General features: G+C 38.2%; 1 protein-coding gene across 32 annotated transcripts in view; it reads right to left on the bottom strand.

The window, feature by feature from the left end:
- SORBS1 (sorbin and SH3 domain containing 1) overlaps positions 1–27,955 on the bottom strand; it is a 4,096,285-nt gene that overhangs the window by 71,925 nt on the left and 3,996,405 nt on the right. For 27 of the 32 annotated variants that reach the window (XM_044056121.1, XM_044056122.1, XM_044056123.1 and 24 more), the window contains 3 exons: positions 22,235–22,333; positions 4,404–4,463; positions 3,399–3,589 (listed from right to left, as the gene is read on the bottom strand). In XM_044056121.1, coding sequence (XP_043912056.1) covers positions 3,399–3,589; positions 4,404–4,463; positions 22,235–22,333 — 350 coding nt within the window. The remainder of the gene's footprint in view (positions 1–3,398; positions 3,590–4,403; positions 4,464–22,234; positions 22,334–27,955) is intronic. The other 5 variants (XM_044056126.1, XM_044056140.1, XM_044056142.1 and 2 more) reach the window with 2 other exon arrangements.

Genomic DNA, 27,955 nt, shown 5'->3' with positions numbered 1-27,955 from the left:
ATGCAGTTGTGTCGTATCACCCATTAAAAATGACAAGCAATGTGAGATTCTTTTTTTTTTTTGGGGGGGGGGGTAATCTGCTTCCAACAATTGCAGTTATTCACTACATGGAGAGTGTGTGGAGGAAAAAGACAGCATCACCCCCCCTCCTCACAGAAAATGGTCATGTGACGTAAGCCTTCACCAGAAAAAGTAGCTGAAGAAAAAGGGACAATACACAGCTGAGCTATGTTTCAACATTAAGAAAGAACTAGGGCTAATGGTGAAGGCTGCTCTGTTTAGACCAGTATTAATACTCAGCAATCACCAAGAGGGACTACTGGTAGAAAATGGAAACCAGACACTAAAGTGGATGTGGGAGTAGCCTAATCACCTAATATCAGTGTCTACAGCATATGTTTAATGTCAGTGGCTTCTACAAAGGCATCTCAATGTAAGAAAAGATGTTAGTTTCTTGGCTTTCCAGTAAGTGTCAGAGTGGCACTAAATACATTTTTAGTCAACAAACAAAAAAAGAAATTAGAATAAGTTAGTAGTAAAACAAACTGCAAGCATCTGCTAGAAGTACCAGGAAATGGCAAAGACTTCTGCAGCGTTAAGATTTTAAATATTTCATAAAACCATTATCTTTCCCTGAAAAGTTTTAATAAAGAGCTACACATTTTCCTTGTCTAAGTCCAAAGTGTATATCATTTTTGCTTGTGCCTGAGTAAATATTCATAAATGCAAAACGATCATATCCTAGAGCAAATGTTTCTCTGGAAAAATCCATTACAAATACTTTGGCATTCAGAATATTTCAGAATGAGATAAATCATTACATGACTATTTATTTTTTATTGATTTTCATGAAAACTCTTTCTTAAATAACATTATCTAATCAGGTGTATTCTTCCATTCAAGCCATTTAATAATACATGTCTCTGTATCAAAAGTAAACACAAATGTCAGGACCAAGTCTTAAGAAGTCAGAATTTTCACACTGAATGCATTCCTTACTCTTCTCTGATTTTATTTTATTTTATTTTTGAGCTGCATCTGATTTTTGGGAAGTATAACTTATGCAAGAATATTTAAATCCCAGAATGTTACAAACTTAAATGGAGTTATGGAAAATGGGTTATACGCATGGTTGACAGACGTCCCTATTTGAGCGGGACTGTCCCAGGATCAGCAGACCAATCCCGAGTCCCGCACTGCCCGTTAAAATCCCAACGAAACAGCCTCTGCTTTGTTTTTTTTTTGATTGGCCCGTACGCCAGTATACGTTCCAATCAAAAAAAAATTGCAAAATGGAGCTACTTCTGTTTAATGTGGAACTGCCTGATGTACCTCATTGAACAGAAGAGGGTCCGCTGTATGATTTTTTGACTGGCTCGTATACCGGCCAATCAAAAATTGCCAAACATGGAGCTACTTCTGTTTAATGCAAAACTACCTGATGTCCTGCACTGAACAGAAGAGGGTCCGTTGTGCAATTTTTTGACTGGCTCTTATACTGGCCAATCAAAAATCACCAAACATGGAGCTACTTGTGTTTAATGTGGAACTGCGATGTGCCACATTAAAGACCGTTTTTTTTGTGTGAAAGACCTTTTTTTTTTTTTGTCCCTACCTGGCCCGTCAGAAATCTGGCAACCTGGTTATACTAGTGGTTGCATTTAGTAATGTATTATTAAGACTCCCTGCAAAAGTCTTTTTACTGTAACTCCAGACTATGACATGCACAGGGTTGAACTGCTATATAGCATGCATTTTTTTATCCCCAAAAACCTATTTTTGGAATTCTTCTGCCAATCTACATTCTCAGGAATCTGAAAATTTGTTCTTTTGTTTCCCATAAGGGAATGCTAATGAGATATATAGCAAAAGAGGCACAATTATGTTATAATACATTGTACTTGTGAGTGAAAATGTGCATTGCACTTGTGAATGTCACTAAGTCTGATAACTTACTACTACTACCCCAAATCCTTCACTATTAGGTATGTCAGAAGTTGCAAAAGCTTATGCTGTAAACCAACTTGATAAAGCAGTTAAAAGTAACAGACATTTCCCCTCTACCAAGAAGTCTCTAGCGTATTATGCTGGGCATATAAAAGTTTTCTGAGAATATAACTACCTTCGTTATCTTTCAGCAAAGGGGATTAAGGCTTAAAATTTGTAGAGGTGCTAAAAGAATGTGGATTAATTGGTTTAAATGGATGGGTCAGCTCTGACCTTAGACTTGTGAAAGCAAAGGAAGATGCAAGTATGTTCTTTTATTTATTCACTGAAAAAAGCAGCCAAATAGTGGTGGAGTTTCTCAATATTTTCTAATGGAATAACTTAGAAAATTGACCTTTGCACAGCATTTATATGGCTATGGCAGAATAAATGCATCTACATGCCTTCCCTGTAATACTGCAGCTAGACACTGACATCAGAATATATTGAGACAGGGTTTTGGCTGTTGTATTAGCACATGACCATAATGCCGCAGTGTACCATCCTTTGACTTCAAGGAAGTGGGCAGGAAAACATTTTACTTTCTTGACGTGCTGTGTGGAGAAGGGCACTTCATTACAGTCATAAATGTTTTAATGATGTAATAAAACCTCACTGTATATGCATTGCTGTTTCCAGAGTAAAAGATTAGTCATGGAGTCTATCTCAATTATCTTCCTATGAAAGCTATTGCAAGCCTTCTGTCCCACTTAATACAGGACTATCAGCCACATTTCCCACTCCCACCATAAAAAAGATTATTTTACTTTAACACTATTAGTTATCCTTTCTTCAAGGTAATATTCCACTGAATATATGTGTTAAGTTGAAGATTAATGTGAAATACCAGGTTCATCTGCAGAAACAGAACTGGTTTTGAAAGGTCTGCAACTGATTCATACACTTTGTCTCTTATGTCTAGCATATATGATTGTCCAGTGCTTCAATAATATTTAATAGCAAAAATGTACATAACTGGTATACTGGCATCAATATAATATGACAGTTATGGTTAAACCACTATGTGTTTGTATGTGTGGGTTATTTGTACACAAATCAAGACATATAAGTCAAAGTATTTTATGAACGTATTGTATAGAGAAAAAGAGGTTACTAAAGAAATACAAAAAACACTGTTGTTTATTAATAAAAGAAAATTGTTGGCTAAAACACTCACAGAACAAGTGACTCAAACTTATGTACTTGCATTTCTAATTGCAAGTGGTCACAGACTGGTATTAATCACAGTTAAGAATTACTGTACTTTATATTACATGTAATTCTAAGCAAAAACTGCCAACAGATAAATCAGGCAACATAGCTTGCATTCATTATTGTTTTTATAAGTACAAACCAACTTTGTATGAAAAATATTAATCAAACTTTCTATAAATAATAACGTGTGTACTTACAGTTCTATTTCCTTGCTGCAGCGGTCAGAACTCGGTCCTCTCTGCTGTGCCTGAGGTTGCTGAGAAATGATTAAAGATTGTTTATTGCCATTGGAAGACAGTTTATGATGAGAGTCAAAAGGATAAGAGATAGTGCCGCAGTAATGGACAGATTTCTCTGCAATGTTTATGATTTCATTGCAAACTGCTTCCTGCAGGGTGACCAGTCAATAAATCCAGGGTCACCATTTAAGGTAAGCCAACAAAAAAGAAACAACAAGGGGTAGAACATTCCAGAAGCATCAAATGAGCCCAGTAAGTGACAGGTGTGAAGATCCAAGTAGTACGTAGTGAAGTGCAGAAGGAATCCAGAGGGAAGCATGGAAAATGAGCAAGACACAGAAGAAATTGCATGTTTAGGTTAAGAGTTAGAAGAGAATGAACAGGAAGCTCTGATTAGTACGCTACTATTCGATATCCTTAAGACTCTGTACCAAACTATATTTACAAGTGGGCAAGCAGGAGCACACTTAGAGCATACCACGTGGCTCATTGACTCTTGTCCTCTATAAGCAGATAGAAAACAAGAGTAAAGAAGATCTACTATGATCAATATGAGCATTTTTATTAGCCTGAGCAGTTATTTCACTGCTGAAATAAACACATTTTTACAAAAAAGTCACATTCTGCTAGCATCATGATTGGTTTGTTCATGTTTTGGCTCACATGGTCAGTCTAGCGAGATGGCATAGCTCTGGCTTGGTGCTGTGTAAAATCTCCTGATTTGCCTGATTTTATGTACAGTTACATGCAGAACACACACTAAAGACAGCCAGTATAGAATGCAAATAGAGGCAGTACAGCCGTATCAAATGCAGGTGCTTTGAAACATTGTTGCTATTTTAAAGCAATGCATACTACTATACACAGTGGCAAAAGCAGCTAGTAAATGCATTTTCAGAAATATCATTTGATAAACCCCTCCATGGAGGGAAAAGCTATGCAATGTACAAATTTCCATCTTACCACATAGCTCTTGTCAGACTCTGTGAGATCGGGTCCAACTCTCAATGATGGGAGAGAAGGCTGTAGTTGCCACCAGGTAGATTATAAGGGAAAACATGTTAGCAAATGGTTATTCACATCAGCAGGTAAAACAAAAACACTGCTCATTAGATGTACATGCTGAGGTTAAATGAAAATGGATGAGATAAAAAAAAAAACAGCAGTAAGCCCAAGCAGGCAATACACACAGAACTTACAACATGTACACTAACAAATAAGCAAACATATCATTATGTTATAATTAAACAAACAAGACAGATGCTGAAGATAGAAACTGTAAGAGACAATGTAATATAACAGCGATCTATAACTGGAAAAGAAACTATGTAAATTACTTTGAAAACTGAGAGGTCTTTGTCTAAAAATCATCATGTACATTAACTGTAATGTGAATTTAAATATTCATTTTAAAGCAATAACATTCTCAGTCAATAATAATAATAATAATAAAAAGCATTAATGATAATCCCAAGAATAATCAGTCTTGTTTAACCCCCAGGTCATACAGTTCTCAACAATACACTGTTATCTCAAGATGCCATCATGTAGGTGAACTGAATCAGTTGTACCGACATTAAGTAATCTGATAATATAAAATACTTTAAAAGAAAATGCAATATCCTGGTGATATGCTCAAAGTAACAAGATAAAATGCACAATTGTGGGACTTAAAGAAAACTATACTCTACCAGGATTCATCTGTGTGGAAAATTTGACTCAACTCACTTCAGATATTAACCCTCCCATTTACACTCAAACAACCTATGAGATTTTGTAGAAAATAAAGAAGCACTTAACCTTCAAAAATTAAAAAAAAAAATAGCCCCACTATAATTTGGAGTTTATTCAAATCAGAAATGTAACATACAAGGGACACAAGATGGTATCAATGTGACTTGTCATGGCTGTGCTTTATTCTACTCTGCCCTTCTTAATCCTGTTCCAGTTTCATGTACTTAAACATGAGTGGCATCAACTAACTCATTTTCTCTTCAAACGTAAGTAGTAACTATGCTTTAGTATGTTACATAGATTCACGTTATAAAAAGTGAAGAATTACGCTGTTTCAGTTAGGTAACTATGCAAAACTGAGACCTACGATTGGTAACAATTGCACTACAGCAGCATTCCCTAACTTTGTTAGTTTTGCACAATAAATTAGAGAGTTGAGTATTAAATATGATCACTTGATAAAAATTTAATAATTTAGTTAATCTAGACAGTTATCTACATGAGGATTAGAGCTGAGGTTGGTAATCATTACATTATGGCAGTTTTTCTACACATTTTGAGGGCAAGTGTGTTCTTTGAGGCGATGTGAGGGCAAAAATTTGGTTCAACAATTTCTATTTGTGGCAATAACTTTAGAGTATGTATGGATAATAGAAACAGCAAAAGCTACCATGACTGCAAAGGTGTTGAAAAACAAGCAAAAACATTATTCTCATTTCCCCACTTACCCTGGACAGGCCACACGAGGACTGTCAGACAAATGGGCACATGGAAGGTAATGAAAGTTTTTGCAACTAAGAACTTCAGGCCTCAAATATGCCTCCAGCTAATATTAACAACACAAGGAACTCCTCCACTGCCTCTCAATGGGAAGTCACTATTTAGAAGTTCTGTTTGTAACTTACAAATATTGCAGACAGAAAGCTTGTTAAAAAGTTCAGAAGAATGAATACCTGGTTATGAAAAATGCTCTGCAAACTGGAAGACTGTGACAATAGAATGCTCCTTAAACTCAACCACCTAAAATGCTTTGCCTCCCTTAAAAAAGTAACTACTTTCTTAGAGGGAAAATTCAGTAGATATAATTTTATCTGAGGATTGAAGGAAGGCTAGCCACGTAACAAACCAAAGAGGTGAAATAAATATTCAGATGTTGCTGGTCCATCCTAGGCTCTGTCAACTAATATGGGCAAGTACACATAGCTCTCTGTTTTAACCCTCTCATACAGTGTCATCCACAAAGGGTATGCATGTGAAATTATTTACTGCAGCTGATGTCTTCCAGATCCTAATGGCAGACAAGAAAAATAAACCATTCTCCTGGAATGGTTATGATTTAAAAAAATCAGCTGATTTACCTAAGGGGACTAGGTTTGAAAGAACTAATATGGAGAAAAAGGTTCAAATACTGATACAGCATGGAATCAAATTTAAAATGGCATTTCTATCTACCCTGACTTCTGCATAAAAAATATGAAAGCTTTAGTACATATCAAATCTAACAAATTTGTAAAGACCCACTTGATGAAGGATACATAAATGCTTATATTAATGCTTAACCATCACTTTACCCCTCCCGCTAAGCCCCTCCCCTTCCTGCCTCTCTAAGCCAATTACTTTCTACCCAACCTCTACCTTACTTACATACATCCTAATTCACATTAATACTTAGTCTGAAACTCAGTACTAATTTCCTCCTCTCTCACTCTTTATAAATTATTACACAACTCCTCCCCACCTAAACTTCTCCAACTCACCTGAACATCTCCTCCTAAGAACGCCTAGGTACTATACACAAACCTCTTTACACACACCACCATTCCAGAAGTGTACATACTTACCAGAACACCTTAACATTTTATCATCTTCCTATAACTTCACACACTTACCACAACAACCTTACCACCTTCTACTTTCTCTTCTCCATATGCATACCACACACAACCCCATACCCAAACTATACTATTACTCTTCTATAACATTACCCTCAACTCACAAACTTCTCTCTACATACTGTACTTACTCCTTCTCCCCAACCAGCATTATAACATCATGATTATCCCCTCTCCTCTCTACATCCATTCTGCTAGTGTTATACTACCTCTCCTCTTATAAAACCCAACTAAAACCACTACACCCTTCTCCAACCTCTATTCACAATACTCCATTCTCTCAGTCACCATACTCTTTCAAAATTTCACCCTCTATCTTCTCTCCATCTAACCCCTCTTTTTCCAAAATAAAAATTCCCTCCTACACCTCAACCACCCCTAAAAATAAGCCAGAATATCACTTCTATAATCTCTGACTCCACATCTGAACCCATCTGTCCAACTCCCTGCTACTATCTGGAGACATTCATCCCAATCCTGGACCAAACTCCTTCAACCTCACTAATAACATTGCCACTAATCCGACGATGCCTGACCCTAAACTCCCTAATAAACACATCATTTTACTCCATGAATATTCAAAGCATACTCAATTAAGTAAGTAAATTTTATGCTTGGATGACACACCACTCCCCAGATATAACAACTCTTACTGAAACTTGGCTGAAGTCTCATAATGCTGACAAAGAATTCCTAGACTCAGGTTACAACATCTTACGTCTAAATAGACCAAAGAAAAAAGGAGCCGAAGTTGCAATAATTTATTCCAACCACCTCACACTATCCCCCATAGCTAACCTTCCCCTTCTTTCTCTTCTGCTGAACTCCTAACTAACAGCTGCAAAATAAATAACCACAATACACTAACTGAAGCTGCAATATATATATATATATATATATATATATATATATATATATATATATATATATGTGTGTATATATGTACATATATACATATATATATATATATATATATATATATATATATATATATATATACATATATATACATATACATATATATATATATATATATATATATACACACCCCCCGGTGACAACATCACTTTACTAGAACAAATGGTCTCCTGGTTCTCACATAATATACCCTACAAAGCCATTCTCCTAGGGATGTTAATATAAACTGTCTATCACTCTCCTCTAGCTGTCCTAGCACATGCATCAACTTGCATGGCTTCACCCAACTTATCTCCACTCCTACCTATACTATCAAACTAACCAACTCCATTTCTCTTATTGACCGGATACTAGTTTCCAATCCTCACAAATATCACTACCCTGAATCTATACCCTACTCGCTTAGTGACCACTCACCAATCAAAGTGACAAGATTCTCCTCTCATTCTGCCAGACCACATAAATACATAGAATACTGCAAACTCTCCAATTTCCACTTTGATACTCTTAATAACTTTCTCTGCATAATAAACTGGTCCTTCTTAACTCATCTACCTCTAGATGAGGCAGGGCAAAAATTCAACATGTATTCCTAAATATTCTTAAAACCCTTGCTCCTCTACGAACTGTCAGAGTAAAATTATGCAGCTTCCCTGGTTATCACAAACTATACACTCCCCAATGCATAAAAAGAGACAAAGCTTGGAAAATGTGGACCAAAACAAAATCCCCTCCTCATCTTCAAAAGTACAAAGAACTTTGCAACCTTACCAAAAAACATAAACAAAGACAAAAAGTACTTCTACAACAAACCTCAAAACTCTCACATGACCAGTCCAAAGAAATTTGGGAACTCCATCAATGAAATACCTCATCCAGGTAACTCCTCCACTCCCAATCCCTGCTCAAATAATACTCCCCAAGAAACAGCGTCTACATTTAACACCTACTTCATAGTCAGCAAACTGATCCAAACTTCTAACTCTGTCAACCCTCCTGCTTTCTCTACCTCCTCTACATCTAACAAAACTCTCTCTTAAACCTGTATCTACAACCTATATAAAACACATACTTCTAAAACTAAAACATTGCTCCTCAACTGATAACCTACCTCCTGTCTTCCTTAACTTAGCTGATAACTCCCTTGCCCTTCCTCTCTCTCTCTCTCTCCTTATCAACCACTCAGTAACTGAATCCAAACTACCCTCTATCTGGAAACAACTCTTTACTATATCCATACATACAGGAGGTAACGCCACTGAACTTTATAACTTCAGGCCAATAGCAATTCTGTCCCCTCTCCAAAATATTAGAAAAATGTGTCCGTGAGCAAATCATGGACTACCTAATTCAAGAAAACTTACTTACCCCATACAACATGGCTTTCGCCCTAACCACAGTACATCACCAGAACTCACTGCCTTCACCAGTACTATCGCACTAGCCAGAGATAACAACAAACTAGTCTCCTGCCTATTCCTTGACCTGCCCAAAGCACTCACCACAGGCTTTCATCTGCTGCTGCTGTCCAAACTCTCAGATCTAAATCTTTCCACTTCAACTATTTCCTGGTTTGGCAGTTACCTCACTGATGGACAGCAATCTGTCAAATGGCTTTCTTCCTATCAAGATGCGAGTTCCTCAAGGATCACTACTTGGATCATTATTATTCAACATAGTTACCAATCTCCTACATACATCTTGTTCACAATCATCTCTCATTCAATATTCATTCTACAGTCATCATCATAGCTGATAACCTCTCAGAATTAAACTCCCTAACCCAAAAATCCTTCAAATCTATTGAAAAATGGCTTATCTGCTAATCTTAAATCCAAATAAGACAAAAGTCCTGCTTTTCTACCAAAATCCCCCAACCACCTAAAACCCACTTTCTCTGCCTAACCCCTTAACAACACCTCTATCACAGTAGAATCTCATATTAAACTTCTACAGCCATTATAGATGACCAACTGAAATCTGACCTACACATAATAGCATCAAGAAACCCCACCAAAATCTGGACTTCTCTACAGAAATAAAAAGTTCCTGTCAAATGAGGTTAGCATCTCACTTCCACATACCTACCTTCTACCTAGTATCTTCTGCAGCTCACAAATCCTCATGAACTTAACCAAACTAGAATCAACTTATAAGAAGCCACTAGATGTGCTGCTACCAAACCAACAAGTCTCACCACTGTCATGCCCTCAACATCTTAAACTGGTTAGAATTACTCCACCAACTACTACTCTCTCAGCTACAAATCACACACTTCATCTGCACAAGTCCTCCTCCTGTCCTATCACCCCACTAGTCTCCTTCTACACCCCTCCCAGGACCCGCCGAAGTACTGACCAAAATCTACAAGCCTAGAACCTCAATAGAACATAATCTGTATACTTACCCCCCCCCCCTTGTAATAAACTTCCACTAGATATCAGAAGCATTAATAATTCACAACACTTCAAAATCACACTCAAAAATGTATTAACTAGCACCTGGATATGTCACTGTAAACACTCCTCTTGAATCTTCTGGCCTCACCTCACACATTCACTAAATTCTATAACATACCATACTGGACTACCTCTCTGCTAACTCATTTTCCCCTCAAACTTACCTCTTCTACCCCCTCTTATCCTTACCAACTAAATCTTCTGCCCCTCTAGTAAATCTCTTTTCATGCTACTCTTTCACTCCTATCCATCAAATCCTTATTCTCTGAAACTGCAAAAAATGGTCATTAAAGGCTGCTATAGTCTAAACTTGACACTTTGCTCTCACTATACTCCTTACACTCCCTGACACAATGAATTTTTCCATACAACTTATTTTGCTGCAACAAACTTATCTTTCTTGTAAATATTGTGAACTAAGCAATGCTTTTCAATTACCTTGGACACTAATGATTGTATATTGGCATATGTTAACTTGAATTTACTAGTATTGTTATTTCTCCCTTTATCATTCTCATCTGATTGTGGTGCTTTTCTCTATTATCATGTATTTTACTCTATTATCAGTTATGTACGATTGTGGAGCTTTTCTCCCCGGGCCTCCACTGAAAAAGGGCAAGAGTTCAGTCGGACTATCCCGGTCAACAAATGTCAAATAAAATAAAATAAATTACATTGTGTCCAAGGTTAATGTGTTCAATACAATAAGTTGTCATATTCTTCTTTTCTCTTTTCCATGCATTTGATGATGTTCAGCTGCCTACCAAGCTACAAGACTGGATGGGTACCTAAACTTCCAGCATATGAATAATAAGCTATATAAAAGTGCACTTCAGTAGTCTAGTACTTGTGTACACACACACACACACACACACACACACACACACACACACACACACACACACACACACACCTCTTCTCGTTCTTGCTGGTTACTCATGGCAACATCTTTATGTTACTTTATTAGATAATTTACAGTATTTTGTGACACTGTCACGATTACAAATCAGTATTACTGACTTTTCTGCATCCAGATTATAACAAGAACACTCGTCCATCTACCTGCTTAACTAAATAAACTACTGGAAACTTCAACAAGGCGTCTTTATTCTTCCCACAGGGAGGGTATCAGAGAGAGAGAGAAAGAGAAACTCCTATATCTGTTAGCTAAAGTGATTTTATCTGGACTGATCCTTTATACTCTGTTCCTGATATCTTGAGACAATACTCCCCATGCAAAGTCTGAAGAATCTGTTGTGACTGGCTGAGTAGGAGAGAAGCAAGAAAGGGAGGCTGGGATGCAGTAAGAGCTGACTGGTTCACCATAACAGTTCCTTCTTGATAAAAATAGGAAGGTTAAAGGATGATTGTGCTGGACCCAAACTAATTTGAGGTACCACTGGATTTTTCTCATAAGAAGTCTGGCAAATGGAGCCATTAGAATGGAACCATGTAACACAGAATTCTGAGGCACTGTCTTATTTTGGGAATGTTTTGATTATTTCATTTAAAAAGTGAAGATAAGAGGTCTCTTGAAAAGCTGTTGACATTGCAGTGTCTAGAAGGATCACTAATCTAAGAGTGGGATCTCAAAAAAAAATACTTTTTTTAGTTTAGTTTGAAACCCATGATGCTGAGTAGTGAACTGAAGAGCTGCTACAGTGGCTTGGACAGAGGGAGCTGGGGTAAGATAATCGTCCAAATGGGGTAAACGTGAACAGCTTGTAGTGATGTGGTAAATGAATGGGAAAGGCACTTTGTGAAAACACTTGGTGATGGAAAGATTAAAAGGCAAAAATACAGAATGAAACTGCAATCCCAAAGTTAAAGATCTTAGGTAAAATCTATGACTTTTGTGTAGTAGAGTGCATAGGTAGGCAGCTTTGAGGTCCAAAATGATTAGAAAGGCTCTGGAAAACAGGAAGGGGAAATTGTTTGTATAGTAAGCATCCTGAATTTTTGTACCAATAGAAAGATGTTTAGCTTAGAAAGGTCCAAAACAGCTCTAAATTTGCTCTTTTAGCTGGGAATAAAAAACATTCTTGAATAAATGCTGTTGCTTTATTGGGATAGATGGACTGTCTCTATCATTCCTTCAGACAGCAAATCCAAAATAATTTGATGTAACAGATGAATATAGTTCTTTGTAGGAGAATCCCAACCTGAGATGGAGGGAATACCCAATGAAGTCTGTAACTACTGTGAATTATGTTTGGGCCCAGGTATCTGAAGTTATTCATTTCCACAGATGAAGGAAAGATCAGCTGCAATTTAGAAAGGAAGGTTGGGGTGAGGAAGGGAGGAGTAAAAAGGCATAGGTAAGTCAATTATTTTTTTTCTTTTGAAAGAAGTGTCCTTGAAATCCTTCTCCTTTCCTTTTTCAGTCACCCTGCCATTTTTATTTATGTTTCTACTTAGTGGGTTTTTACTGATAGGATTTACAGGGCATCTGAAAAAAGTTCAATGGAAAAATAAAGGAATTCCTTGGGTATTCTGGTACATGTGTCAGGAACAATTGTTTGTGTCTTTTCAATAATTTCTCCTTTCTTCCAGTTTCTTGAGTACTTCAGCGGAACAGTTCCCAAACAAAAGTTATCTGTGGAGTGGCAAATTTAATAGCCAGGCTTTAACATCAACATGGAAGTTTTATAATCCTACTCGGGCATTCCGATGCATTACTGTACCTGTAGCAGCAGCCCGAGACACATCATCTACTGCCTAATAAGCAGACTTAACAGAATGCTTAGTGACATGTAGCAGAGTCTAACATATCCATAAAACTAGATTTAGTGTCAGAGTTAGGGAGGGTAGCTAGGTTCTATTAGCACAAATGGATAACAAATTTTTAGATATGAGGCTTTGGCAACTGAAGGCCCTAAATACCAGAGTGGAAGATGCAATGTTTTTTTTTCCAAATATGTTAAATGTATAGTTATCTTTGTCATTTGGGGCAGGGTTAGTAGTTAAAAAAAGGCCATGGAAAATCTATCTCCATACAAATAAATAATAGCAGGGTCTGCCACATAATTTTTGTAGAGTAGTTTACGTGTCAGGTACCCTGTAGAATATGCAAGTAATTGTAGTCACTCAGCAAACTAAAACAGACGAAGTTCCACTCTCAGAAGGTGCAAACACTTTAATGAACTTAAAATAAGCGCTTTCGTCTTGCAGTCTTGCATACAAGACGAAAGCGCTTATTTTAAGTTCATTAAAGTGTTTGCACCTTGTGAGAGTGGAACCCTGTAGAATATGTCAGGTTTTATAGGGGGCAGTAAGTTTAGAATCAGATGAGGCAGAAGCAGAAAGAAGTAAAGGCATCCTGTAAAGATACTAACACAGGAAGTATGACCACTGGTTTGGGGGAATCCATGCTTAGTAATTCATAATATATTTTATGAGATTCTGATACCTCCTTATCTTCCCAATTAAAATAATCTTTCATTTTAGAAATTGTATCCCCAAAGGCTATTTCGTTGTTGGAAGTCTCTGAAGAGAAGATGTCTTCAGATTCTGATTTACAGGAAGTTAGGCAGGATCACTGAGAGGCATAGCCTCAACATCAGATACAGAAAGATCATATTCTTTTGAAGAAGGGGGGTACTCTTTCTCTTAACAAGGATGGAAGTTGGAAGAGTTGGTTGTAGGGAATGGACTGCCCTAAATAAGCTCTGTGCAAAGTTATACTAGTTTTCATGGGAAGACTTCTGCAAAGAAGGGGTGGAAGGAGGGAATAAAAAGTCTGTTTTTCATGTCCTTTTGGGGCATCTCAAGCCTTACAGTCTTAAGAGTGGAATCTAAGGGTCAGGCCTTCATAAGTGACCCAGCATGGCTTCCTCATCAGTACTTGATGAATGCCTGCCTAACCCTCAGAGAGAAGAATTTGTTGTACTCCCTTCTTGGTAAGTTCAGCTTGTCATATGGTCTGAAAGAATGTGCTTAGTTCCCAGGCCTTAATGACCTCCAGACCGGTTGAGCCAAAGGAACCAGGTCAGCCAGATTGACAGACCAAGGAATGCAAAGACACCTCAGCAGAGACATCAGACTCAGACTAAATAAAAGGGATTGAGGCTGAGAATATTCAGAAACCTCTTTCTCAAGTTTCTTCCTTTTTGTGCTGAACGGGGAGATCTGTGAAGGGGAGTACATTGTCATGGCCATGTGTATCAAATCCAAAGGAACTTATTCTGAAGACAGAAGTTTAGAGAATTCAACCTACCTCTTATAGCTTTAGGAATGGAGGAAATGTAAATCTGTCTACTACAACATTTACCCTTCCTGACAGACATAAGAAATTTTAATATAACTTTTCCACAGAAAAAGGAAGGTTCCCTAATGAGGATATTTATCTGACAGAAACTGTGTCTGAAGCTGACTACTAAAACTTACACCTCTAAAATGATGACAAGTCTGCATGAGTGTACGTATGACAAGAAAATTCAGATTTTCAGCATGCCCTTATATCCCTGTTAACAAACATGTAATCCCATGCTAAGAGCATTTGTATTATGTACAAGAAAGGATCCCAAAGCTTTGAAGACTGGATAGACAAAGCTTTGAAGACTGGGCAGACATCCAGTATCCTTGGCAGTATATGTCCCGTATTGTTATGGCCACTATAACTATGATCTAATGAAGAACATCTATAAATCTTTCTTTACCTATGCCAGAAAGTTAAAAACTAAAACTCAGCAATATATGGAGCTAGTCCACAATAACAGGTGTCCACTCTGACACAAAGGAAATAGCTAATAGTCAAGCTGACAAATGTTGTGAAAAATTTTCTCCACATATAGTCACAGCTATTCCACAGATTCCACAGTCCCAGTCACCCCTATGGGACAGGCCTTTCACCCCTCATAAAGCTAAGAATACTGCCATGAACCTTAATCTAAGTTTCTTCATTGGATACATTCTTGAATCCTGGAAAACAGCAACTGTAATTCTCTTACACAACAATGGCCCAGCTATAGCCATGATAACTGCAGACTCATTAGTTTAACTAAACTCATATGTGAAGTTATGAATTGAAAATCTCTAAACCTTGGACCCTCATCAAGATGGTTTTGTCAATTCATATCCTGCAAATTTAACCTCATTCATTTATTTTTTTTAGAAAGTCACCAAAACAGTGGATAGCAGTACTATACTACTTACAACACAAATGGAACTTGCTAAGGTATCTGACACTATTCCCCATGCAGGCATCATTGACATAGTTGTAAATCTGAATGTAAGTCCAAATATTATTGTGCAGTGGATACCAAACTAGTTGTCTGATAGGACCCATGTGGTGAGAGTTGTAGGTGCTTGTTCTGAAAGCAAAAATGTTACTAGTAGCAAATGCTGAGGTTCACTACTGAGTCCAGTCCTGTTTGGATCTATTTCCCACATCTGCAAGGTCAATACCCCTGGCCTATGGTTATTTATCTAAGTTTGCAAACAACTGTAAAAATAGTGTTGTTATTCAATCTTCCATTCATCCACAATTACGCCAACATGAGTTGAGATGAGAGCCATATCAAAAACTGGTGCAAGGACAGTAATCTTAAATTAAATGTTATAAAATATAGTACAGTTCATTTTATCAAACAACATATTTTCACATCAGACCATGCAGGTGAGACACTCCTCCAATCAGATGCTGTAATAAAGGTTCTAGGCACCCTTGTTGATAATTCCTTTTCTTTTGAAACATCACGTCTCCCCAGACACTCAGAAAGGTTCTATCTGGATCATCTAATGTCCAAAACCTTCACTTCTGGATCTGAAGTCTTCAATTTGCTTTTACTCAACTCTCATTAGACCCATTATTCAATATAATGCCTCTTTTGGCTTGTATCAGCCTAAACATATCACTCAGCTTGGGAGATATTAGGGATTCCTAGCTAAAAAAATCAACAGCATTAAGATCCTTAATTATCCAATCAGACTAGCAGCCCTCTCTCTTCCAGATTCCTCTATGGTGATCTGTGTCTAGGCTTTTGACCTAGAAATAATTCATCATCCTTAACCTTTCATTCCTATGCAGAACAAACGGGTTCCTCAAATACCTGGTTAAAGGAGATAAACCTTTATTAAAAGATAAATAAGACATGCTAATGTGACAGATTCAAATAGCAATGTATCCCTGACCTCTGAAGCAAACTTCCAGTACATGTCAAATACAGTTGCAATCTTTAATGCAAACCCAGATAATTGGATGAGCAGTCTCAACACCCCCTCCCCCCCCCCGCCATCTATCTTGTGCTGCCTTGTTTGTTTGTTTGTTCCACTTCTGCTTCATTCTTTCTGGCTACCTCAGAGCCATTGTTCATCACTGGCTATACCAGTCTCTCCTAATGGCCCTGGACAAATAATGTAAATGGTGCATGTATATACACATATATAAATAAAGCAACATTTTTTTGTTCTCAATAAGTGCCATAGGATCTTTTACATCCACCTGAGCTACCACTAAGCCAGACAGATGAGGCCTCAGTTTAACATCTCATCTGAAGTACCGTGCATGCATCTATCTATAATCTACAATCATTCCATATACTGTTTTTGCTTTGCTTTGTTTGTCATAAATTAAGGTGAAAACTGGCAGTGACTCTTCCCAACTTCTTCACTAGTGTGCTGGATTTAAAAGTGTTCTTTATTAACCAGAATTATTTTGTTTGTGGTAGCTAATAGTTTTTAAATAAATTACAGTCCTGATTAATATACTTTTATTCACTTTTGCAAGCAGTATAGAGAATAGCACACAAGGTAAATGTTAACAATATTTGACACTTTTGCTCAAAGGACACTGAAAGATGCATAAATCTCCAAGGGGAAGCTTGAGAGGTTAATATTTCCAACCTTCCCCGTGCTTTTATTTTATTTACAACAGTAAAAACTGCTGAATTTTAATGTTGCGGAGATTATAGTAAATAAAACACTTCTGTGCAGCTATGATTTGTTACTACTCAGCATGGCACATTAGTGTCATCTTTTTCATTACATTCACTTAAAGAAAGTTACCATCAAATTTTTAAGAATATCAAACTAAAAATACTGTAGTGCATGCAGCATGGTGATTACATTCTGATATTCAGAAAAATACATACCAGTTAAGCATTAGAGTGGCGTGAAACCTGACCTTAACAAATGTTAAGTACCTTCCTGCTTAAGTTGTTAAATATGGGACTCGAGCTAGGCAAAAAGATGGGCAGAGTAAAAGATTCTGCCTGCTGTTCATTGGTAGCCTGTCCTGACTTCCTGCTATAAACTTAGAAAGTTACTAGAATAACAGGAAGTGTGTTCACCTGTTTTTTCTGAAGGATATGAACTGAGAAACCTAAATGTATGTCATTATTTAGTGTCTTTAGTACTTGGTAATTTGTCCAAAAACAATGGAATTTAAGAGGAAGAGACAAACATATAAGGCAAAAATCTGGACATTTGAGATGCATGGAAGGGGAGTGTAAATGTAAACGACTGAGTTACACTGCCTTTTTGACAGTGCTTACTACCTGATTTATGGCTATGAAAGCCAGTAAAATTCTTAGCGTTTTTTTTTTTTTTTTTTTTAACTGTAACTAGCAGTCCATGGAACAGATACAGCCCTTGATGGTGTGTGTATGATGAATGCCCTTTTAAGGAATGTGCTATTTAATGGTTAGACATAGACCCCTAGCTCACAGATAGGACCCAGAAAGTTAGAATTGGAGAGTCCACCTCTACAAAGAGGCCAGCCACACGCAGAGTCCCTCAGGGATCAGTCCTGGGACCAGTACTTTTTGGCATTTATTTCTCTGAAGTCAAGACTAATGTCAATGGCCTCTGGATGACTACATTTGCAGATGATTGCAAATTAGGAGCCATCAATGAATCCCACACCGACACAAATGTTCTCCAGGAAGGGATGACAAGACAAATAACTGGTGCCAGAGCCACAGACTAAAGCTAAATATCAAGAAATGCATACAAATATCCTTCAGTAAGTCATCCACCCTTGTTAGCTATCATATTGACAACACACCTCTAAGAGCTGACCCAGTAATCAGGAACTTGTGGACAGAGACAGACAGCAATCTAGCTTTTGACCATCACTTGTCTGCAGTACTAAGGAAATCATTCTACATTGTGCAACATATAAACAAAGGTATGGCATCTAGGTCCAAGGAAGTCATTGTTCCACTGTATTTGTCATTTATCAAACCTATCACAGAATACAATGCCCCCTTTTCTATGGGCATATTCAACAATTGGAATATCCAAAGAGGTTCCTCACCAAAAATGCAAGGCTCAAGTAATATGTCCTGTGCAGACCACCTCAAGGTTCTATCCCTGTATTCTGTCTCCTACAAGCTGTTGAGTGGAGATCTATGCCTGGCAAACAAGGCATTGTCACACTGCACTCTGAAGGACCTCCTGCATATCCCCAAAAAACAGAGAAACACCTGTTCTAAAGACGTAAACCTTGCCTGTGATATAAATAGGACCTGCTGGGGAAACCGGTATGTATCCTGGGCACTACTCCTTCTCTGGAACAGGTTCCTCATCCATGTGAAGCAAAGTTCCATCCTAACCCAATTCAAGTGTAACTTGGACAAATGGATGGAGAACAGGAAATTCATCCCTGGTTTGGCACCTACATCTCTAATGGACATAGGCAGCCTGTAAAAGGTTCATCTCTCAAGCCCCTGCTTACACTTATCAAGGGTACAAGAACTTGTCACAGATTTGGGATGCATGGCTAGACTTAAAAAACCCTTGGGGTCATTAGCCTAGTAAACACCTATTAACTTATAAAAGCAATCTATCAGTTTATGCCAAATGGTTAAGGCTATGACCTGCAAATGAATTTCATACTAAAACCTTGGGTTTAACTGCCCCGGCCTCCATTTGTATCTGTGTATGTGTAAAACTCTGTGGAAGTCCCACAGATGCACAGTGCTTCCAGGCTGCCCCAGAAAATAGGCACTTAGAATTAATATATTGATAAAATCACATCATATAACAATTCTTGCCAAACAAATACAAAGAAATCTGCCCTGGCATGTTGCCATCTGGTGGAGAGAAACATACACTCATCAACTGGTGACACGTCCGTCTATTCATTCATTCATCCATCCACCCACCCACCCACAACACCTTTTTTTCCATTTTTGCACATGAGGTCAGGGTGTCACTTCAACAGTGGCAATCGTCTAGAGCCAAGGTTTACACCGCGAAGTGGCTAGCCCTGCTGCAGCATTTCTTCCAAACCACACACACTCATGCACACGCATGGCCAGTTTTGAGTGTCCAATCCACTTCTTGCATGTCTTTGGAATGTGGGAGAAAAAGAGAGCACCCAGAGGAAATCCATGTGAACACAAGGAGGACATGCAAGCTCCGCACAGAAGGCACCCCCAACCAAGATACGAACTGGGTAACCTCTTGCCATGAGGCAAGAGCACTATCCCCTGCACGACTGTGCTGCCCATAACTGTCTGCCAGTGAAAATTAATTTTGTGTTCAAGTCTGCATCATTAAAGACATATAAGTATTTGTGTTTACAGTGACATACATATCCTCAAGATGCATAGCCATTTAAACTACTTGAGCTTTGCATTTACAGATTTACGTGGGTAGGATCAGTGCACTATCCTGACAAACAAATATAAATAATAAAATGAAGGATTATGAACACTCAGTCAACTCAAGCATGTGGAAAAAGTAATAGGAAGCTACCTAAATTAGTGTGAATTAGCATGGATTCCTATATATAATTCATGTTGCAAGGATCATGCAACAGTTAACATATAATCCAGTTAGAAAGCAGTTTAGCTAAGTCATCACTTCTATGAATCAGTATTACTATATAATTGTTTTCTCAACACAAGACACAACGGCTGAAAGAAATTGTATTTCTGTTTCATAAAATGTGTTATTCTAGTAAAACTGCAATGTACAATTACAGTTAAATCATCATTATGCTACTCATCAAGTGACACAGAGCAGCTACACATAAGGTGGTATTGTCACAGAGAGAAGAAACAGTGTGCAACCCATATGTAATTGAGACACTGCCCCGGGATATGGCAGGGAGCTGCTAATAATATGGTACTGTATACTGCTAATGCAGGACACTGTTAAACAGTCAAACAATGCATGTAGAAAAGTACAACTCCATTTAAAATGGTTTCTTACTCTGAATTTCTCAAATTTATTTTACTTTGCATTCATCAGGTTTGTCTATTTTTATTAAATATAATATTCAAGGCTGAAGTCAAAGACACTGTGCACCCTACTATGTACATTTTTTATCTTCTCTCAGAAGCATATACATTTTTAGCTTCCCTCAGAAAATGTATGACTTTAACAGATAAGGTACACATAACTGTAAAAGGAAGTGCTTACAACATTCAGAGGCATAGTTAGGACACAGCAATAGGGGCAGCTGCCCTGGAGACAAGTGTTAGGGGGCATGATCTGGAGATGCTAATCACGAGGTGGTGCACTACTGGCCTTCAGACATGCATGCTGATAACGCCTTATTGGTCAGGGCTTAAGCACTTCAGCAACGTTCCATGTGTGGCATTTTTATTTGCTCCTCAATTTGGAGCTGAAGAAACTGAAGGCTGTTTTTCTGTTTTGGGTCCTCAAGTTCAGGTTGAGGATGGGGCAGATAGTAGAGACAGTTCAGGCTATAAACAGCTAATTATCTTCACTCATTAATGTAGTCCTGGATTTGATTACTTAACCAAATAGCATTCCTGATTTGTGTTTAGTGGGATTACCAAGTTAACTAATTAAGTAGTTTCTAGCACCTATCATGTCACAAGTATTACAGGACATAAAAAAAATTCTAATTGTGGGTGGGGTGGGATGAATACTCTAGAATGGGATCCATCCATGTCTGTGTAGCATGCCTTCATTACCATGTCCGCTAATCCCAGCACTTGAGTAAAGAATGATTGTATATTTATGGACTCATCTGTCACTGCAGGTGATCAACATTATGCATCTGGATTGGGACAACTGCTGGAGGTCACTCACTGCTGCCACATCCAACAATATAAAGGGAAGCACTGGCTGAGGGACTCCTGTTAAAATCAGAATGCAGGCTATGTATGACATTGAGTTTAATGTCTCATTCATTTTCTTTCTCATCATGAGGCTAGTTCTTAAGGATTTGCCATGGATGGAGGGATGCTAATTAGGGAATTCTGTGTTCTTGAACTACTAGAGGGGTTTAAAAGCACAAAGGTGTACCATGCGTGGTGGGATAAAAAACGTCTGTTCAAATCCAAACACAAAACCACAACAAAAAGCTCAGTGTGCCTGATGTGTGGAGCTGGAACCACCTGCTGTGGTAGAATATGCCTTCTCCAGGTCACACTGCTCATATCACTGTGCATTATCAAATACAAAGGCTGCAGAATGTAGCAAGGTACCATTTCTCACATGCATATTACATTACTGTGTTTGTGCAACACAGTGCCTTAGTAAACAAATGTTTTCAGCCATACTCCTAGTAAGAGTGCTTTTCCATAGTTTCATAGTTTCTAGTTATAATTCTGATATATACAGCATCTGGCTTTCCTTACTTTAAGATATCTTTAAAAAAAAATAATTTTCATCTGTAACATAATAAGAGTAGCTAATACTCCTAGAAGCACTTCTTAAAAAAATATTTCTTTTGACAAGTCCTAAATACATTCTCCTATATGACATATCATTGATTGCATCATGCTATAAAGGATTTAATACACTAATTACTTGTATGTTATTCTCCCCATTCTGAGAAAAGACACAGAGCATAGCTAAAGTAACTTACCACAAAAGGACTTGGGGTCATGGCACTGACTGGTGAATCACACATCATTACAGGGCTCCTGGGTGTCATACCAGGATGGTTGTCTTCAATCCGGAAAAGCTATCAGAACAAGCAAATGTCAACGAATTAGGACCTTGTTACAGGAAAACAAGTAATGTGCTTACCCATCCTTCAGAAGTAGAACTAGCTCATAACTACAAAGAAAAGCCCCAGTTTAACCCAGCCCAGCCTCGAATGAGGCTTCTACTGTTCCTATGTGTAGTCTCTCTGAATAAGGGGTTATGTATACGATCTACAGTGTAAACACTGCGGATGCAAACAGTGTCACTTTACATAGCCAGGCAAGACTGTTTACTAGTTAATGCAAACCATGACAAAAATGCAAGGCACAACTATGCTTTATTATTACACCTTTCACTTGTGCTTTACTAATTTCAACAGGAAAAAATCAACCAGTGCTCATAAGTCTGCAATGTAGAGCTATCATTTCCTCGGTCAGTCAGTCTTACTCAGGACAAAATTGCACAAACACATTTTGTCTTGCTTAGGTAACTGCATCTGTTGACTTTGCACTGAGAGTGGAATGGAATGGCTCTTCCACTGTTGCACTTTCCATGGTTACTATAGTACTTTATAAAACAATAAAAAGAAATAAAATAATTCAGTTTGATACTCAGCACAGATGTGACTTATAAAGAACATAACCCTATCACAAGTTTGGCATATCTGTTCAATGCTGATAATTAATTATAAAGTAGAATGTAGACTTATTAACATGAAGACAAACATTCCTGCATTTATTGGAGGCGGGGGTGTCACACTTCATGCTCATGCAAACAAAGCAGACAATCAATAAGAAGACAGCGTAAAATATCCATGAATATGCATGAAGGAAGTGACGTTTCAGTAGCTACTGAAATTATTTTATCCTGATGCCAAAACCTAATCCATTTGCAAGACTACACAGACATCACTGTCATGGTCCAAGCAATTTCATTGTTTCAAACAAGGCATTTTAAGTACAACAATTTATAACTACAGTGGTCTGAAAAACTAAGTCTAATGACAAATAAGGCTCACTTATCCCACTTATAAGGCTCACTCATTTGGCAACAGTGCAATATAGCCTCCCCTACAGTGTTGCCTTACACAAAGTTATACCCCCATCTCTGCAGTGCAATGAAAATGAAGCACAGTGGGCCACTGATAACACTCAGAAACAAAATAAGCAGCAATTTTGCATTATATGAATGACTATTTCATAGGGGCATCCGCTATGCTCCCTTCTGCACCCATGCATAAGATAAATACATGTGTTGCTCAATGGCTGTAAACCGTGTGCAGGCAGAAGACTCTGGTGTACATCATCATACACCTCAAAACAAAACAGAAAATAAAAACTCATACAAGCTGATATCTAGGCTCAGCAACGATAGTTAGCTCAGCATACACAGCCTTCCAAGCCAGACTGATTACCATACAGAGCTATGACTGGTCAGGACTGGAAATGTCCACATTTCAAGACATATACTAGAATGAATAAACTATCCAAGCCCCCCCCCCCCCCCTCCACTATGCTACTGATTACATTCTAAAAATATACAGAGTAGACAGTGGCTTTACATATCAATCAGTATACCTAGAACAAAAAAAGGGGGGGGGCTATCTTGTCCTGTGCGGGAGGAATGCATTTGTTGCCTCTATCAGAACCACTCAATTACTTTCGGTTAGCAGCATCACAGAAGAACTTGGACAGAAACAGAGATGCTTCTGATGTCCCTTCAGCCATAAGCAAATACATTTTGCAATCATCAAAACTGTTAGCAGGATTATGAAACAATAGTATACACATGGATGGATTAGCTAGGCAGGTAGTTGCCAGGTTTATAGTGTGAACACAGTTGAGAGTTGCAGGTTTGAATTTCATATTCTGCAATTTGCGTTTAGTATTGGGTTTGGGAGCTTGGCATAATGGCTAAGATGTTTACCTTACAGATACAAGGTGCAGGGTTTAATTCTCACATGGAGTAACTTGCTAGACTTAAAATGGCCCACAAGGGCAGTTAGCCTTGTAGTAATTGATGAACCTATGAACATATAATCTGTGATTGCTACTAGACCAGTGACAATCTGATCCTTTTTAACCACCATTCTGATGTAGCATTACTTGTCACACTGCAGATGCATTATCAGGCTGACTATGCATTTTAAGGAAAACAGTTTCAATAAAAACAGAACTAAAAATGACAAAAATAAATAAAAAGGGTAGGAATGTATGGGCTATTTAGACTTAGAGTAACAAAAAGAAATACAGCGATTCGCACAGTAGAACTTGTTTGAAAACACCAAATACCAGCAAACAATACTAAAAAATGATTTAATGATGGTAAACTCCTTCGCATTAAAACAATGCTTTGTCAGACCAAACGACAAAAAGAAGAACACCAATATAAAACCATAAAACCCTCCCAACTATCTCTAAATCCCATAGATGGGAGGGGTTTTATGATTTTATATTAGTGTTCTTGTTTGTGCTGTTTGGTCTGCCGAAGCATTGTTGTTTTAATGCGAAAGCGCTTAACATCATTAAATTGCTTTTTAGTATTATTTGCTGGTATTTGGTGTTTTCATACAATTTCTGCTGTGCGAGTCGCTGTATTTCTTTTTGTTACTAGTGTATTTTGTTTCATGGATTTCAGCGGCATTACCTGATGCTTTGCTATTGTTTTGTATTTAGACTTAGTGCCCTGGAATCGATGGGACAAAGAGGTTTTCACTTATCCTGGGCACACCTGCTTCCCTCCCTGATGGAATGACTGGGCCATTTGGGTACTAGTATAGGAACCACTGGGTACATCCCATGGAGGCCGGTTGAAGGGAAGCAAGTAAGATAAGCAATTTAAAAGTATTCAGATTTCCCGACAAAACAAAACACACACAGCCACTTGCACATGCATGCACGCATGCACACACACACACACACACACACACACACACACACACACACACACACACACACACAGTGTCACATCTATGTATCTATCAATACACACACACACACATACATATATATGTGTATATATATATATATATATATATATATATATATATATATATATATATATATATATATATAGCTGTACTCTCTAAAGCCAAAAACACAGCATCAATGGGACTGGACAACATACCAGGCTGCTTTTTACACGAACGTCAGAACGAACTGGCTCCTCACTTAAGCCTCATGTTCAATAATAGCCTCGCATCAGGCTTTGTGCCCACTGAATGGCACACAGCAACAGTTATCCCACTCCACAAAGAGGGAGCCACCACTGATCCTGGGAACTATCGACCTATTAACCTGATGAGCCTGGTCTGCAAGGCCATGGAACGTATCATCATGGAACTCATAAGCAAAGAGATTGGTAACCTCCAAACTCTGGATCCCACCAAGTTCGGGTTTGTGAAAGGCAGATCATGCCTCCTGAACCTGATCAATTTTTTTGAGGAAGTCACCAAAGCCATGGATGAGGGTAAGGTGGTTCACACAGCCTATCTTGACCTCACCAAGGCTTTTGGCACCATCCCCCATTCTGGAATTATAGCTAAACTCACTAAAGTAGGTATAAATACCTACGTCACAAGATGGGTTGCCAACTTGCTCACTGACAGAACCCACACTGTAAAAGTTGCAGACTCCAAATCTGACCTCAAAGCAGTGACAAGTGGAGTACCACAGGGTTCCGTCCTGGGACCTCTCCTGTTTGGTATCTACTTCTCTGAAGTACAGGCTAACACAGAAGGCCTCTGGCTAATGAAGTTAGCAGATGACTGCAAACTAGGAGCCATAGTCAAGTCCCCAAATGATGTGGACACCATACAGAAGGGCCTCACTGAGACAGATGCCTGGTGTCAGAGCCATGGCCTCAAGCTCAATGCCAAAAAGTGCAGTGTCATCCCCTTTGGTAAAAACTCTGTACCCATGAACTACCACATAGGCAGCAATCTAATTAACACCAAATGCGTGATAAGAGAACTTGGGACCCAGGTGGACAGCAGTCTCTCCTTTGATAGTCACATCGCCACAGTAGTCAGGAAGTCCTTCTACGTGGCACACCTCATCATAAAAGGGTTCTCATCCAGGAAAAAAGAGGTCATTATTCCCCTCTACACAATACTCATTAGACCCATTATAGAGTACAATGCCCCTTTTGGAATGTACCTCACAAGACATCTGCAGCAGCTGGAAAGGCCACAGAAGTACCTCACAAAGAGGATTACTGGCCTCAAACAAATGCCCTACACTGACTGCCTCAAAAAACTCCAGCTTTACTCCGTAGCATATCGCCTACTCCAAGGTGATCTCTGCCTAACATATAAAGCTATGTCAAACCAAGAGCTGTTGGACATGCTACACATAAAGAAATCACAATCCCTCTGAGCTACATGCTCTAGGGACCTAAACCTTGTCACCACAATAAACAGGACATGCTGGAGGGATAGATTCCTGTCCCAGAGACTTCCCATACTCTGGAACAGGCTACCCATCTATGTCAAGCAAAGTTCTTCATTAGCACTCTTCAAGAAAAATCTTGATGAGTGGATGGGAAATAGGAAATACACTCCGGGGATCACTTCTGTGTCTGCTCGACAGTGGCACAGGAAAATAACTTTCTTGGGTGGTGTAAGCCATGGAAATTTGTTGGCTAGACTTACGTAGGCCCTTGGGCCAATAGCCTAGTACCTACCTATGAACCTATATATATATATATATATATATATATATATATATATATATATATATATATATATATATATACACATACATACATACATACACACACACACACATATTTATATATCTCTGTATGCATGTGCATGTGTGCAAGTGGCTTTGTGTGTACATGTTCATTCACTCTCTGTTTACTTCATCCAATGCTGGGTTACAGCCCTCAGTGGGCATTAGGCAGAGAAAGTTATCCTGAGAGTGGTGCAAAGCTATTATCAACATACATACACATACATACATATCTCTGTATAATTTAGAGGGCGGCCAATTTACCTACAACTCGTCACTGAAAGAAACACCTGGCAAAAAAACACACAGTCACTGGAAGGACATGAAGACATAACACAGAAGACAATCCAGCCAAAAAACACACTACAGAAGCAAGTACTGTGAGCTAACAGCACAAACTGATGTGTTGTTGTGCTTCTGTCAATATACACAAACACACACACACACACACACACACACACACACACACACACACACACACACACACACACACACACACAAGCACACATACAAAAAAAGTGCACATTTGTCAAGAACCAGGTATGTTGTCATCTTAACCATGAGAAGAAATCTTTTTAGTGTTTCCTCATCATCTTATTGGTATTGTACTCCTTGTGAGATAATGGAGTACTTTCATTAATGAAAAGAAAATGATGATAAAACTTCCTTAGCATGAGACAACTTCCAGAACAACTCATTTACTTTATTTATTTTTTTATTTGACATTTGTTAACCGTGTTGGTCCAACTGAGCCAAAGGCCCATTTTCAGTGCAGACCCTAGGAGAAAACCTCCAATTTATATACAAACATAAAATAAAACTAAAAATTAACATAATGATATATAGTACAGTTTCCAAAGTCAATGAGACAAGCTCTAGTATATATACAAAAGCACAATACATTAAATGTTACATGGGGAAATTTC

Source organism: Protopterus annectens, chromosome 14.part0 (genome assembly GCF_019279795.1).
Source record: "Protopterus annectens isolate FY-2018-M chromosome 14.part0, PAN1.0, whole genome shotgun sequence".
In the NCBI taxonomy this organism is placed as follows: Eukaryota; Metazoa; Chordata; order Ceratodontiformes; family Protopteridae; genus Protopterus; species Protopterus annectens.
The sequence above is the reverse complement of the archived record's forward strand: the minus strand, read 5'-3'. Positions and strand labels throughout refer to the sequence as shown.